General features: G+C 39.0%; 1 protein-coding gene and 1 long non-coding RNA gene across 6 annotated transcripts in view; one reads left to right on the plus strand and one right to left on the minus strand.

Moving 5' to 3' along the window:
- The window catches only part of LOC119852811 (WT1 associated protein), a 40447-nt gene that overhangs the window by 4360 nt on the left and 19116 nt on the right, over positions 1-16971 (minus strand). For 2 of the 5 annotated variants that reach the window (XR_006280048.1, XR_006280047.1), the window contains exons 4-8: positions 14367-14425; positions 12427-12554; positions 4227-4405; positions 3670-4014; positions 201-828 (exon numbers count right to left, since the gene is read on the minus strand). Coding sequence is in view for 3 of the 5 variants with exons in the window: in XM_043511234.1 (XP_043367169.1) it covers positions 4223-4405; positions 12427-12554; positions 14367-14425 (370 nt within the window). In the remaining 2 variants the exon portion in view is untranslated. Of the gene's footprint in view, positions 1-200; positions 829-3669; positions 4406-12426; positions 12555-14366; positions 14426-16971 lie in introns of those variants that run through there. The other 3 variants (XM_038394597.2, XM_038394596.2, XM_043511234.1) reach the window with 2 other exon arrangements.
- Positions 9216-11437, plus strand: LOC119852812. Its single transcript, XR_005291842.2, has 2 exons — positions 9216-10183; positions 11087-11437. It is a non-coding gene; the product is annotated as an uncharacterized LOC119852812 (long non-coding RNA).

Raw genomic sequence — 16971 nt, forward strand, 5'->3', positions numbered from 1 at the left:
AGTGCCTGGTATTCAAAAGCCAGGAAACATGAGACCAAAAAGTATTTCATGGGGAAAAAGCAGATCTGATATTCTGCTTTTTGCAAAATCAGGAACACACACACACACACACACACACACACACACACACACACACACACACCTTAAATCTTCATGTTAAAAAACTGCAGTGTAGAGCATTATAGGAACTAGTATGCAAATTAATATATAGGCAATAATGTTTATTTCATCACAAAATAAAGTTGATAGCTAAAGCCCTCTAACACTGAGTCTGCCAAAGTTTGGAAAGTAACCACAAATATTTTGCCTTCTTTGAGGTTTAGCAACATATATAATGAAGCAGTCCTCTTTTTCCACAGGAAATGAAAACCCTGGAAAAACAGAATTAATGGGTTTGTGATTGAACTTCAGGACTTGTATTAGGTAACAAGCCTGAGGAGGTCAGCTTGAGACTTTATTATAAAGTTACAAGGGCAGAATTAAATTTTGCCTATTAAAAAAGGTAAAAAAATATTGCTAGCGTGCTTCAGACCACAGCTCTCCCCAGCAAAACTGGTGCCCAGCCAAAAGTCATTTCAAATCACCTCTCAATTAACTACTGTTTAAGCATTCAAGCTTTCAACACTTCAGATTTTTAAAAGTTCTGCCAACTCTGTCCCATTTAAAGTCTTCCAACTGACTCTCCCACATCTTTCAGATGGGCTGCTCCAGAAGGAATCTGGCTGTGTAAAGTCCTGGAAGCCTGCAAATGTGCTTAATACAGCAACCTGTTCTTTATCTTGATGTGATGTCCAATGCCAAGTTCTTGAAGCTTAGAGTTGTGCTGACCTAATACAATACAAGTAATACAATTTAAGATAAAAATTTTCTACGGGATGCTTATTTATTCTGTGTAAACTAGGACCACTTTGGACTTAGGCAATATCTGTCACATTGGTTAAGAGCTTTTAGGCAGACAGGCAATGATTTAGCCATTTCCAAGTTCCTGCTAATGGTAAGCTTTTATTCTGTAATTATTACCACTATAGATAATCATGTACTGTCTTCATAACAGCCATTGCCAACTGTTGCATGTATTAGTATGCATCATTAACAACCTCAGAAGCTTTGCACCATTCTAGAATGCCTGCTAATTTCTTCACCATGTCTGTTCCTGCCACAACAAACCTTTTGCTTTTATTACCCGTATAGGAATTTGCACAGTTACCTATAATGCAATTTACTTTTCTAAACTTTATTTTGTCTAAACACTTTGCACTATTTAGTTTGAACAAACCTACCTTGCATGTTGAAGTATGTAATCAAGATAATACATGCAAGAATATCAAAGGCAGTAAATCTTAGAATAACTCTGATTAAAGTCACAGAACCAGGTTTTGCAACTGTATGTTTAACAAATTTATGTGCGAACACATACTATAAAACCTGTAAAAATAGAAACGGTTAAATTTCAAAAGACTAAAACATTTGTAACAGTAAGCTTTCTATAAAAGTGAAGTTTCTGCTAACGTTTTATGTAAACAAAAATCTGTATTATGTACTGAATGTTTAAATGGCGATTTAAATGGCTTAATAAAACCACTCACTTCTTTCCCCCTCTAAACATCTGTCAGCAAGGATAACGCTGTATGCATCTACTACAATGAAGTCCCAGGCTTGATGCTAAACTTGCAATGGATTTGGAGCAGACGTTTGTTGTGTTTAGTGCTGAACAATTAAAGATTTTGAAGGAGATCATCAACTCTTTCAAATATGAGATGAGGTGCCATAAAATAAGAGTGGTTATACACAAGGACAGGATGAAAATGGGAAACAGTTCCTAGTGAAACCATAAATAAAAATTTCTACAAACCCTTTATAGCTTGAGCAGTCTGACTCATCTCTTTAACAATGAAAATAAAATCATGAACCCAATGACAAATAAGAGTTCCCTAAATATTGAAACAGAGTAGAAATAAATTGTTGATTCCTTGCATTCTACTATTTCCTGCACGTATCTAATATGTATTCATATACTTCCACCATGATTAGACTCAGATTACACAGAATTTGAATTAGGGAATATTGTTCAGTTCTTTTATCACTTACTTTTAAACACAACATAACCTCCCCCACAAGACTATATAAAAATCAGCAAAAAAATTTTTTAAAATACTTCTGCTTGAAAGTAAGATAAAGTGGTAAGAAACACATTTGTCACCTCAGTGTCACACAACATATTTTGCTCCAAAGGACAGTTTTGCATCCTTTATATAAATAAATCAACTGATTTATAAACTTCAAGTTACCAAGAAATCAGCATGGCTGGCTTTTTTGACTGCATGTTATAGTAAGCAGTACTTTCAAATTACTTGGTAACACATTAACACAAAATTGTTCACTAATGCAAGTCTTACCTTTGTTTTGATGCTAGATCACTAAAACCTTAAATACTGTCACAGCAAAGTAGGTTCAATATATGTATAATTTTTTTTAAAAATTAAAATTTTGAAGGTTTTCTTTTGATGTAAATCCATTGCTTAGGTAACACTACACAATAGCACACTACTCTTTCTCGCCCACATTAATTATCTGAAGCACACAACAGTTTAAGATACTTTAAGTGAGTTGAATTAAAATTTAAGTGATCTTAATGAAAATTGCATTTTGAACAATAAGCAGTTAGAATACATTACCTTTTATAAAACGGAACCTGGTGGATTTGGGGTTTTAGGTTTGTTTTTTTAAAATGATTTGGTTACAGTGAACTTTCCACAGTGTTGGACGGAGTCATGAAATAGTGCCCGACTGACTTTATATTTAGAACATTAATGTTCTGACAAACTAATCAGCTAACAATACACGAGCACTATACCAGTCCACATAATTTCACATTTCTCTGCACGCTTACACATCTCAAACATGCACTCTGAGCTGTCCCATATTACTATTCTTGCAAATAACTCGGGGACAACATTACAAAAAGGCATCAATAGAGTAGCAAAGCTCCTTAATTGATTCCAGCCAGAAGAATGCATGCGTTTAAATTATTATTATTTTTTAAGAATATGGTCTTCTCTCTCTTTTCAGAGAACGAGACATCTTAAAGGTAACATTCTCGTTCATTACTCCAAAAGTTTCACAGTACAATAGTATCACCGTTGTGTTCCTTAAGCTCTATATTAAACAACTCTTTCAAGGCACATTTTATATAGAAGTGCAATACAAAAACAGGCATACAATGAAACAAAATACCCCACACCAACACTGAAGACAGTTGCCATTATATGTGCCTTATATATGGAGCATTTGAGATCAGTTTTCAGAATAGAAGTTTGAAAAAATTCTCATTTCTGCATGGAAACATGCAGTGAAATACTTATCACAACTAGTTTTCCTAATCATACACTCTAGTTGTGTTCAAATATATTGCTTCAAACAATTTAAAACCTGCAATTAGATAGTATCTGTATTTTATACAGTCCTATTTTTGAGTCCACAGTATCAACCATCCAGAGAACAATCCATTATTTAAAATCATATTGACTTAAGGCTCAATGAAATGCTATATAGCTCAAATGCTAAACAGTCAGTCAGAAGTGTACACTACCACTGATGCGATATGAAATAGCACTCTCTCATGGCTATTTAAAGCTGGTTAGCAAATAAACTCTTTAATGCAAAATTCACCTCATTGAGTTTTGACCCAGCAGTTCAGTGAACAAGCAGGAAGTCCAGTCTTATTGGCAAAACTGACTTACAGTGTCTCTAAGTCACTAGGCTCAAGGTTAAGAGCGAAGCATATTCCATTTTTACATTTTACTGGAATTTTACATGTTCAATTCATGATTTAAAATCTCTAGGTTCTCTCTCCTCCAAACTGTCTGTAGACACAGTGTGCCACAGACTTAAGACTTCTGTTTCTCCCTCTATTTCTTCAAATAGAACCACTTTGCACGTGTCTACATGTTCTAGAAAGGAAAAAATTTTTCAGAGGCAGCCACTTCTTCAGAATAGTCCGACGCCATCAGGCCTCTGAAGCAAAGGGGGAGAAAAAAGCTGAAACACAAGGTTCATCTGGTAAGTTTTACATTAAGCATTACAAGCTGGACAGTATAAGAATGTGGCTTTTTGGCTCAAAACGTCTGAGTCTTGGTGTGGAAACGAGTACTTGGCTGTCCCACCATAGCATTCTCGCAGTGAGACTGTCAGGGTAGTCTTGACTGGGGAGTATTTGTTTTGTTTACCTATCAGGCGTAAATTTCCAGGCACTCAGTTCATTTTGGGCTTGTTCCAGTTTGTCTTTAGTCTGTTCCAGTTCACCTTTCATTTTTAGGAAAAACAAGTTGATGGCTGGGTCCACCATTGTTGATCTCAGTTGGGCAACACTAGGCTGCTGGACTTGCTTGAGGTACTGAATCTGATTCTGCATAAAATAAGAGAAAAAAATTGTTACTGTTTATAATTTAAAAAGCGTCAATGATTTCAGAATGGACTGAGTTAAAAGAAGCCACATTGTTCTGCTGATGGAGTTAAAAGAAGCTCATTTTCCTTCCATATTGTAACTGTTAAATTCACGTGCTGACTGCAGTATCAACTAAAGTATAAATCCATAGGAAAATGAACCCAGAATAGAAAAAAATATAGCTCAGTTTACTTTAAAATTTAAAGGCTACAAATTTTGCTCCTCTCTCCCAAATCTAATTAATTCTTCATACCACCTCAATTTAGGTTTGCATAATAAGAATAAGCATTTAGGCTACTATAATCCTCTACTTTTTGACTGTTTGCATTCTTCTGAAAGGTGACTACAAGTAGGAAGAGTAGCAAAAACACAGAGTTTTCCCAAAGTCAAATTATAAATTGACTAGTTTCCATATAGCTGTAATGTAGGCCAAATCAGAGAGATAACATTAATGTTGACAAATAGTGGTTCTTACTATTTCCAAATTGTTTGTCTAAAATCCTGATGTGTTTATGAAGACCACAAAACAGGCACCTTTGATGCTGGTTTGCATTATTTGCAGTATTCTTATTTAAAAAAAAAATCAGGAAGCTAAGGTTGAAAATCTGTGTTTGGTTACAGAGTATGAAACGTTATTATCTTGTTTTAAATTAATTTAAGCTATACTTCAACAAAAAACAAGGGTTTTTGTTTGGATTTAGTTTCTCTTGCAGAATCTGCAATCCAGTAATGAAATGAATTTGTATCTACTTTCCATTTACCCTATTTTCCTTTAACACATAAATTACTTATAGAACTACTGTTACCATATTTAAATAGGATTCATTCAAATGCATTTTTTGGAAGTGTGAATTCTTTTAACTTTAAAACCATGTTTTAAATTTACGAAACTGTGGAAAAACCTTAGTGTCTCTGGATTAAGTTTAGAAGTGTGTGCAACAAGAGTGATGTCATGGTGGGAGTCTGCTATAGACCACCGGACCAGGGGGATGAGGTGGATGAGGCTTTCTTCCGGCAACTCACGGAAGCTACTAAATCGCATGCCCTGATTCTCATGGGTGACTTTAATTTTCCTGATATCTGCTGGGAGAGCAATACAGCGGTGCATAGACAATCCAGGAAGTTTTTGGAAAGCGTAGGGGACAATTTCCTGGTGCAAGTGCTAGGGGAGCCAACTAGGGGGAGCGCTTTTCTTGACCTGCTGCTCACAAACCGGGTAGAATTAGTGGGGGAAGCAAAAGTGGATGGGAATCTGGGAGGCAGTGACCATGAGTTGGTTGAGTTCAGGATCCTGACGCAGGGAAGAAAGGTAAGCAGCAGGATACGGACCCTGGACTTCAGGAAAGCAGACTTTGACTCCCTCAGGGAACAGATGGCCAGGATCCCCTGGGGGACTAACATGAAAGGGAAGGGAGTCCAGGAGAGCTGGCTGTATTTCAAGGAATCCCTGTTGAGGTTACAGGGACAAACCATCCCGATGAGTCGAAAGAATAGTAAATATGGCAGGCGACCAGCTTGGCTTAATGGTGAAATCTTAGCGGATCTTAAACATAAAAAAGAAGCTTACAAGAAGTGAAAGGTTGGACATATGACCAGGGAAGAGTATAAAAATATTGCTCGGGCATGTAGGAAAGATATCAGGAGGGCCAAATCGCACCTGGAGCTGCAGCTAGCAAGAGATGTCAAGAGTAACAAGAAGGGTTTCTTCAGGTATGTTGGCAACAAGAAGAAAGCCAAGGAAAGTGTGGGCCCCTTACTGAATGAGGGAGGCAAGCTAGTGACAGAGGATGTGGAAAAAGCTAATGTACTCAATGCTTTTTTTGCCTCTGTTTTCACTAACAAGGTCAGCTCCCAGACTGCTGTGCTGGGCATCACAAAATGGGGAAGAGATGGCCAGCCCTCTGTAGAGATAGAGGTGGTTAGGGACTATTTAGAAAAGCTGGACGTGCACAAGTCCATGGGGCCGGACGAATTGCATCCGAGAGTGCTGAAGGAATTGGCGGCTGTGATTGCAGAGCCCTTGGCCATTATCTTTGAAAACTCGTGGCGAACGGGGGAAGTCCCGGATGACTGGAAAAAGGCTAATGTAGTGCCCATCTTTAAAAAAGGGAAGAAGGAGGATCCTGGGAACTACAGGCCAGTCAGCCTCACCTCAGTCCCTGGAAAAATCATGGAGCAGGTCCTCAAAGAATCAATCCTGAAGCACTTAGAGGAGAGGAAAGTGATCAGGAACAGTCAGCATGGATTCACCAAGGGAAGGTCATGCCTGACTAATCTAATCGCCTTTTATGATGAGATTACTGGTTCTGTGGATGAAGGGAAAGCAGTGGATGTATTGTTTCTTGACTTTAGCAAAGCTTTTGACACGGTCTCCCACAGCATTCTTGTCAGCAAGTTAAGGAAGTATGGGCCGGATGAATGCACTATAAGGTGGGTAGAAAGCTGGCTAGATTGTCGGGCTCAACGGGTAGTGATCAATGGCTCCATGTCTAGTTGGCAGCCGGTGTCAAGTGGAGTGCCCCAGGGGTCGGTCCTGGGGCCCGTTTTGTTCAATATCTTCATAAATGATCTGGAGGATGATGTGGATTGCACTCTCAGCAAATTTGCGGATGATACTAAACTGGGAGGAGTGGTAGATACGCTGGAGGGGAGGGATAGGATACAGAAGGACCTAGACAAATTGGAGGATTGGGCCAAAAGAAATCTAATGAGGTTCAATAAGGATAAGTGCAGGGTCCTGCACTTAGGATGGAAGAATCCAATGCACCGCTACAGACTAGGGACCGAATGGCTCGGCAGCAGTTCTGCGGAAAAGGACCTAGGGGTGACAGTGGACGAGAAGCTGGATATGAGTCAGCAGTGTGCCCTTGTTGCCAAGAAGGCCAATGGCATTTTGGGATGTATAAGTAGGGGCATAGTGAGCAGATCGAGGGACGTGATCGTTCCCCTCTATTCGACACTGGTGAGGCCTCATCTGGAGTACTGTGTCCAGTTTTGGGCCCCACACTACAAGAAGGATGTGGATAAATTGGAAAGAGTACAGCGAAGGGCAACAAAAATGATTAGGGGTCTAGAGCACATGACTTATGAGGAGAGGCTGAGGGAGCTGGGATTGTTTAGTCTGCAGAAGAGAAGAATGAGGGGGGATTTGATAGCTGCTTTCAACTACCTGAAAGGGGGTTTCAAAAAGGATGGCTCTAGACTGTTCTCAATGGTAGCAGATGACAGAACGAGGAGTAATGGTCTCAAGTTGCAATGGGGGAGGTTTAGATTGGATATTAGGAAAAACTTTTTCACTAAGAGGGTGGTGAAACACTGGAATGCGTTACCTAGGGAGGTGGTAGAATCTCCTTCCTTAGAGGTTTTTAAGGTCAGGCTTGACAAAGCCCTGGCTAGGATGATTTAACTGGGACTTGGTCCTGCTTTGAGCAGGGGGTTGGACTAGATGACCTTCTGGGGTCCCTCCCAACCCTGATATACTATGATTCTATGACTCTATGTCTTTATATACTTTACTTTAAAAGGGGTGCTAAACAGAAGTATTTGAATTCTAAATCCATATACTTGTTAAAATTACATCCCCTTAGCATAGGCAGAATTGGTTTATACTAAATTCAGTTTAATATACTTCCTAAACCTCTCATGTTTCCATTACAACAATAAAAGTAAATTAAGAGTTTCACAGGCTGAAAAACATCAACTTTAAAAATTCCATTTGTTTGATTTTTAGCAGCTGTGATCACTTATACACCCCAATCCTGCAGGTAGATACACACTGGCAAATCCTTGTACCTAAGTAAAGTTTCACTTAAGTCAAAGAAGCTCTGCACCAGGCACAAGGATCTGCCTGCAGGATTGAGGCTGCTTTGTATACGGGATAAAATAAAAAATTAAAAAACAATTTTTTTTCTATTTTGTCCATTTGACAGAACCGCACGTCCAGTTAGCTTGACTGTTCTCTTTGTATAGTCAGTTTATGCTATTTGAGTGAGTCTTTCAACCAAAAAACAAACAAACAAACAAAAAAAAAAAAAACAAAAAAACCTGACTGAAAGACCACTACCACTGAAAAAACAGCAGCGAAGACCCAGGGTCAGGTTTAGTCCCTGAAACCAGTTTAAACTCTGATTGATCAGATTTTATTTTAAATTATGCAACTTGAAGTCCAAGTGAAACAGTGGATATCTTAAACTAGAATACCAGTTTTGTTTTAACCGTTTACAGGAGGTCTTTCAAACGAACTTCAACTTGTTAACCAATTACAAAGCCTTTTTTCAAAGATTCTTTCCAAGAACAAGTTTATTACATATTCCCCTCTACATAAAAACATATTACATACAAAACTACACTAAAAACGTTACAGTTGCAAAGTTAAACGATCAAAAGTTAGGGAATGCCATGTGATGTCATTTTGTATTTTTACCAAATATACTATGTCGATTAGGTAATTATTTTATATAAAATGTTTCACTATAGTTATTTAATGGGCTTCATCTTGCCACTAAACAGTGAGACCTCACTAACTTATTTTGTTACTTTACAAAACCCTAATGTTCATCCCATTTTTCACTTAGCTTTGCTCCTCTCCCTTATATAATGCTGCCAGTACTTTATGAAAATACTTCACTTCCAATGTTACAAAACAGGTTTCTACCACCACCATTTAAAACATATACAAAGCTTCCACAAAGACTGCATTGCAAAATCAAATCTGAAAGAGTAAAAAAAACCAAAAACCAAAACACAAAAAAAACAAACACTAGCCAGCCTCTCCAATTTTTTTTTTTTAATTAATTTGTTTTTTTAAAAAGCCCTCATACTTAAGGGTATACATCTTACATTATATCTTTTCTGCATCTCCACTTAGAGGTGGATATTCCATCCTTTTAACCATCCCGAAAAGAGGAGATTCATAAAGGACGTGTTCCAAACATGTAAATTATTGGTTTTTTTTTTTTTTTTAAAAGGGACAAATTAAGCTGCAATTAGTATTTTTTGACATCCTGAAATTAAAATACATTTCCATCTTAAAAATATGAAAAAAGTTTCTGTAAGAGAATCTTCTTTAGGTGTACGTGTCCTATCTGCAAACAATTTAATGACATTCCAAATAAACCTCACAGGATTGTGACAGGCTGGCTGTCTCTAAGGCAAACCAGGATCAGCCCTATCTGTGACCTACCAGCTAACCTCAGCTGATGGTGATATGGCAACTTAATCAGTGACCCAGCTGCAGAGAATCAGGAAGGACTTCTTAAATACAACTGAATGCAGTACAGGGAGAGATGCTGTAAAGGAGATGGGACACTCCTGCATGGGAAGCCCAGTAGTTTGGGACTGGTTGTGGTTAGAGAGCGGAGCTTTCCTGTAGAGCTAACTTCTATGGTGAGCTCCTGGAAGGGGCCAGGCATCCAGGGAGGCAGTAGGGGAATCCTGGGGCAGAACCAAGACAAGAGAACCAAGAAGCTCCGTAGGGGCCAGGACCAAGGGGTCAAGAAGCAGAGTACTTTGGTAGAGCCCGAGAAGGCTGAAGAACCATAAATGTGAGCATTTGTTTTGGACTTTCAGTTGGACCTTTTCTTACCCCAGAAGGGGAGTGAATTTTTATGTAAGATGGCAGGACAGCCAGGCCACAGAAAAAGAGCGAGGTCTTCTCAGGGCCAAGAAAATGATAACCTGCAGCCAAAGACAATGATCCCTGGCAACGCTGCACCCTGACACAAAGGAGCCGTACTCAAGGTAAGGATGCATCATTACAAGGATTTACATGATTGTCAAAAATGTATAATCTCATATCTACAGCTACTGCATAATGAAGTCTTTCAAGCTCAGTGGTATGCCCCTCCCCCCCACACTTAAATTCAACAATTGATCTATGTTCTACAGACTCATCGTAGAAACAGTTTAATCTGACTATCTAAAAAGATAAAATGATTCCTGTACGTATTTCAAAAATCTCTCTGAACTGAAATAATGTTCCTTACCAGAAAAATAAAATTGTTGAAGTCATTCATTTGTAAATAAGAGTATGGGGATGGGGGGAAAAAGAGAAAATTCTCTCTCATTTCTTAACTTTCACAGCAGGAGTAGAGGACTGACAATATTTCAAAGGTGGCTCTGCGCCAGTGGTAAACCTCATAATACATTTCACACTACTACTTCTGGCACCTCTGTTATCCCGAAGGAGGAGGAGGGAGAAAGGTTGGAGAAAGGATAGGGGGTTGTGAGACTGTTCTCAATAGCGCTTAGGTCTTTGTTCCCCATGCAAGCAGATCCTAGGAGTGCACTGTGAATAGATGGCACACTTAACCCCTATGATTAGGAAGCATTTTACAGCTCTCTCTCCTGAGTTGCTCTCTGAAGAAATATCTAATCAAGTATTTAAAGAAAGGTAGAGGTGATATGGAAGAAACCTGTAAAAAGGAGAATATGGAATTCCAAGACAATCCCAAACAAGGAAAGAGGAATCCCCAGAGCCCAAATTAAAGATAGAAAAAAGAAAATCAGAGAAAAGTAAAGGGGGGAGAAGGGGAGTAGAAAGAAGTGAACCAATGAAGGGAGCTGTAGCTCACGAAAGCTTATCAAATAAATTTGTTAGTCTCCAAGGTGCCACAAGTACTCCTTTTCTTTTTGCGAATACAGATTAACACGGCTGCTACTCTGAAACAAAAAAGAGGAGCAACTGAAGCGTAACCCTGAGGGAAAAGAGAAGCTGAGCTGCTAAATTTCAAAAGAATTCTGATTTTAAAAAACCTGCTTTCCTAAAATTACTGCATCGTCTACCCATCTGAATCAGTGGGAAGGATAACAAAACCCAGCAACCTAACATCAATATGAATTATGTCAGACCAGAAGCTCCAGCAGTAGACCTTGATTCTTGGCGCTTAAGGATAAAATGCCACTGACTTCCAAAGTCTCCCATATCCAAAGTGAAGAAGTTATTTCACATTTATACATTCGATAAACTATAAATTAAAAAAGAAAATGACCTCATGTAACAGGCTAGCAGCAGCAAAAGTACGGAATTGTTTGAACGCAACGGTACTTGAATTAGTGCCACTGATCACGATAGGAGTGTCTTTGCTATATTAATTGTCTCGTCGGTAGCTACTGGTGAGGTGCTCTGCTCTGGTTCGATGATAAGTCTGCTACATGCGTGTTCCCACTGTGTGCTGCCCCAGCTCTGAAGATAGCTGACACAGCAGACCCCGAGAGAACTCCCAAAAAACCACAGACTCTAGTAAGGTACAAAGGCACCCGGCCAGGTTTATTGTTAAACGAAGCACAGTAATAGTTTCCTAGAGACTCTACAGGACATACTACGAATGTGCCCCCAGCAATGGGCACAGCTCAGTCGGTGGCAGGACACTCCACTGTCCCCTAGGCTTGACAAAGATGTGAGGTTTTTTTTTTTAAAATACAGTTGCAGGACAGATTACTCATCCCTACTGACTTATTGAGGTACAGCCCCTTGACTCACTGGGGTGCTGTTTTCCCCCTTTGATCATGTTGATTCAAACAAACAGATCTGTATCATGCTGCCCTTTTGACCCTGTCTTTGGGATGCACCTGGTTGTTCCTTGTTATCTCTAAGTGTCCTTGTATCGGGATGTCCAGGTGCCATCTTGGCACACGTTCCTCTTATTACTACTTATATCATTAGCACGTGCTTTCACGGAGCCCTTTTCTTGCCAAGTTCTGCAATTAGGGCCTGCCTCTGGCTCACAGCCCAGCTTTGCTTAGCAATGCCTGGAAGTACTTTGGTTCAGGCTTTAGGCCTCAGACCAGGCCTCTGATACAAGGGTTTGTTTCAGGGCCTCTTACTACAATATCTTGAGTTTAAGTTAAAATATATATTCTTCCATATTAAATTACTCTTTAGATTCTGATCCCATTTTCCCCCAGAAGATAATATGCAGTACATACTCAGCTGAAAACACATTCCTGTAACATTAAGACATTTTTCAACATTAAATACTTACAGTACACTCTTGCATTTCCTGTTCCTTAGTTGCCAGCCTCATCACTAGGATATTCTCTCTTCGGGCAGACTCTTGCTGTTGTTGCTTCAGCTTCTCTTCAGATTCTCTCAATCCAGTTACATCATTAGCTAATAATGATAAATACAGAAAGCACAAAAACTTTAATAGCCTAGTTTACAACAGACTAGTTCAAAGACTATGATGATTTTAGAAAGCATAAACAGGTTGCTTTAAAAACAGATTAAAGGAAAACAGTCAAACATTAAGGTTTAGATACTGGAATTACTCTAGAGTGCATTTCAAATTTGTGACACTAGTCCCTGTTAGGCAGTTTCTGCTAGTCCTTTTTTGAAAGCTTTCTATCATGTTAAATACCAGTAGTAGCAACTGCAAGAGCGCTAGTGTAAACCAGCCACTATTTGTGCCTCTTCTTCACTAGCACTCCTACTCTGCTACTACCACCCAAGGAGCTGCACTGGTAATAAGGGAGGGAAAGGTCTTCAGAAAGAGACCAGTACAGCTGAGGACTGCACATTCTCAGCAACTGTGCTCAATTTCTAAGCAGCATTGTTTTTAGACAATACTCAAGCTGGAATGTTAAAACCCCAGTCACATTTTGACATTACAAAACTTCAGAGATGGCAATCCAATCACATTTTAAAAAGTTTCATTCCAACAAACACACCATGTTAAAACATTTATTAGATGTGTTGGAAATGTAAGTTAGGGATTCAATTTTTGTTTCTGACGTTAGAACTTTTGCCAACGTCTGGCTTCAATGGAAGCACTATCAGACACCAGATATAACTTTGTTTTGCTCATAGCATTTGTCAACTAAAATGACAAGATGCTGGAACTGCTATTTAACAATGTTTTAAAACTACTTGAGCTCTTTTAATGCACACTACGGAAAAGCTTTTAAAACTAGTTTTGGGGATGATTTTAAAAAAATACAGATTTTGTAATTTTAGTCACTGACTATTTGTGCTGGTACAACTGTTCCTGCACCTGAAGATGGCAGGAGCATTAGAGTGAAGTTATGCATCTAGTCCAGTTCATGCACTTCTACAGGGCTAGAGTGGTCCCAGCACAGAGGGAAACCCATGGTATACACTCATTTCAGTTTGTTGCATGTACAAAAACCACAATGAGCATGAAACCAATTAGATGTCAGTCTATCTCAAAGCAAGCATGATAAAGACAGGTTGAAAGACAGCAAAGCCACCTTGAAGAGCAGCGGTACAAAGAATTCTCAAGATTTGAAAGTGGGGTGGTGAATCCATTGTTTTAGCTGCCAATCCAATTAGTGACATAACTAGGATTGGTAACTCAGCTACCCCTAAAACACACACATTCATCCAATCTTAAGGTGGGTGGAAGTCTCTCCTCTTCTCTTTCAAAAGGATAAAAGAGCTACAGTTCAAGAACAGAATAGCTGGTGAATATTCAAAAGTGGTAAATTAAGATACATGATCTATAAAAGACTTAACTGGAGATTCACTTTAGACTGCTTTCCCTAACCAAAAATCCCTTCACTTCTTATCCTAGAACACTTTTGTAAAACAGCCTCTTTCACAGGATAATATGATTGCCAAAGTGTCTTAAAGAGTATGTATTCTTCTCCCCCCCCCCCCCTTAGTCAGGGCACACATGCTAATTTTATATGTGCCCAAACAAAAAACAGACCATTTACTGATAGATGAAGAAGCCACTGGAAGATCTTCAATGGAAGACAGGGGGTGGATATCTGCTCTAGAGGATGCAGGTCTTGTGGCCTATACTAAACCATCCTGGCCTGTGCACCAGCCAGATAACCCCTTCTGTTCAGATTATTATTCCCCACTGCAATTTTTTTTTTTTAAAAAAAGGCATATAAATCACTTGAAACACCATTTAAACAGATTTGTGTAACATTTGACTTTGAAAGTGGACTAACTTACAATTAAGATCTGTGTATTTGCCCTCCAGAGCCTGTACATACGCTTCATATTGCTTCCACCTATTAAGGGAGGAAAACAAACCATTTCTGAACCTTGATTCATTAGACTAAGGCATCTTAATTTAAAAAACACTAACATAGCACACATTTGTACCATAACCAGAATAGGTCACAAGGGAAACATGCAGGGGGGTGTGTGTGTGTGTATATTTTTATATACAAGATCCTCTATTTGCTAGTTAAAAAGATGGAAAAGTTGACTTCCATGGTTGAAAGTAGCATTTAATTCTGCTTCTGAACTAAGGAGAAAAGGATAAAGAAAAATCACCACCTTCAAAAAAAAGTGACATACTAAAAGTCTTAGAAGGTTGTTTGCATTATTCTGGACAATGAATATATAGAACACTTTACTTGTTCATTTAAATATATCTTGTTCCCAAATGCAAAACTATCAAAACCAAAATTTAGTAATAAAAAGTGAACACAAATGCACAGCATACAAGTGGATTTAGAATACATCAAGAGATTCACACAGTCAAAATTAATAAGGTGAAAAGTTTTCTTGGCCTGTTCAAGCCAGGATTGTCTTCTGAAAATCCAATGAATGGGAGACAAATGGTTAAGTTATTGGCAAACAAGCAGTTGTTAGAGTTGGCCATCTTTTAGCTACTCTAGCCATGGAAAACTTAAATCCATTTATTCAAAAAGACTCTAGATTACACCATTCTGATGCAAACAAAATGGGGGGAGGGGGGAAGAAGAGAATGGCATTTGGACATCCCAGGTCAAAGTCTTAAGAACAAGGAAAGACTACTAAATAAACTACCTAGATTTTTTCAAAGCAATGAGCTCCCAATGGACTTAATAGCAGACTTCAAGAGGTCTTTATCAAATGGTAAGGTATACAGTAAGAATAATATTTTAGTAATGACCATGAGACACCACAACTTCAGAATTTTGCTTAAATAGAACAGTCTTGCAATTATTCCTTGACATTTTTCCATTGCAATTTAAGGTCTGAAAAAAGTCTAATTTAAGATAAAATTCAGTTACAGGGAAGGAGCGACTTGTCCAAATAAAATCTTAAATTTATTTGAGAGCACCTGACCCCTAGGAATAAAGTGTATGCACCCAGTAAATAAAAATTGTTAAAAGTTGCCATCTAAATTTTCCATCCGTTCTATTTTACAGCCAGCTTTTTAGTAGAAATTCTAAAGGAAATCTTGAATAAGTTCTGATGCTTAAATATCAATTTTCAAGAACAAAATTACTTACCTTACATTATTATTTCTCTTCAAATATCTTACAGGATTCATTCTTTGGTCTTGTGCCCTCTACACATTCATGAAATTCCCTTAGCTCTTAAGACTTGAGGGGGGCGCGCACAGTGGGAGGCGCCTCTAGCACACCAGTACTTTAACTCAGTCTGAATGCTGAGCTTGCTCCAGCCTAACTTTTCAAGAGGCTGTGGATGTGCTTATCCCCAACCCCAGAGAGTATAGGGGGAGGTACAGTGCAGCCCCACTGGCTCCCAATCCCCTTGCTCCCCACAGAAAGCCTGGCACGTGGGCTCCAGCCTCCCTCTGCTGTCACCCTGCCTGCAAACAGATTTTCTGGGAGCATGCCCTCCCAGGCTGCAGCCCTTTGTTTCTTTCCTTGGCTATTGACTCAGAAACCTGCCTTCCACTTATTAGCACCTCAGTTGCCAGTAAAAAGTTATTTGGCAGTTACTAATAAGTGGAATCTACTTATCTACCAAAAAGCCTTGCAATTTTCATTGCAAGCCATGTGCTGGGGGGGTGTAAACAGACTTTTATTGCCCACAATTAACCTTCATATGTCAGACAGCTCATACAGGAGGTTCCTTTCTTGACCAGTCAAAAAGGAACTAGCTCAAAATGCTCAAGCCTCTGAGATACCTGGGGTTGAAATGTTCCGAGTAGGGAAAAGTCCTGCCATACAGCCAGCCTACAGGTACCACAGAGGAGCAAAAATCTGAAGAACCAGGAAGGCACAATATCCAGGAGTGAAAATCCTGGACCGAGTTTATTTACTGTGCTTTAACTCCTGCCTTTGACATATGTTCCTATAACAGCATCTATTCATAACCCTAGAACACTCATCTGCAGCAGGAGCTGCAGTGAAATGCTTCTTCCTGAAACATTAAACTTGAGACAGAACAGCACATTTAACAGATGTTTAATTAACAGCACTTTTTCATGGAAATTGATGGTTTAAAAGCTAGATTAAGCCAGTTTCCTAGTAACTGTCAAAGTGCAGTTTTACTCAGAAATATGACTAAAAATGCCATTCTTATTGAACAGATTTCTTTTGTGCAACAGCAGTCTGCTTGCTTGTGTGACAAAAGTTACTACACTGGACCCTCGCTAGAATGCAGGATTTGGGATCCATGTGCAGTACTGCGGTCTAGCGGGGACCACGTTAAAATGAATTGCAATTAAAGGAATTAAATTTGGGATCCATGGCTGTGACCGTGTTATATGTAAATTCGTGCTATACAGATACACGTTTAGAGCGGGTCCAGTGTACTTGTTGCCCCTGTTAATAAAGAGCAAAACTAGAAAAGTGAGCTGGTTTCTGTTCAT

This window comes from Dermochelys coriacea, chromosome 3 (genome assembly GCF_009764565.3).
Source record: "Dermochelys coriacea isolate rDerCor1 chromosome 3, rDerCor1.pri.v4, whole genome shotgun sequence".
Taxonomy (NCBI): domain Eukaryota; kingdom Metazoa; phylum Chordata; order Testudines; family Dermochelyidae; genus Dermochelys; species Dermochelys coriacea.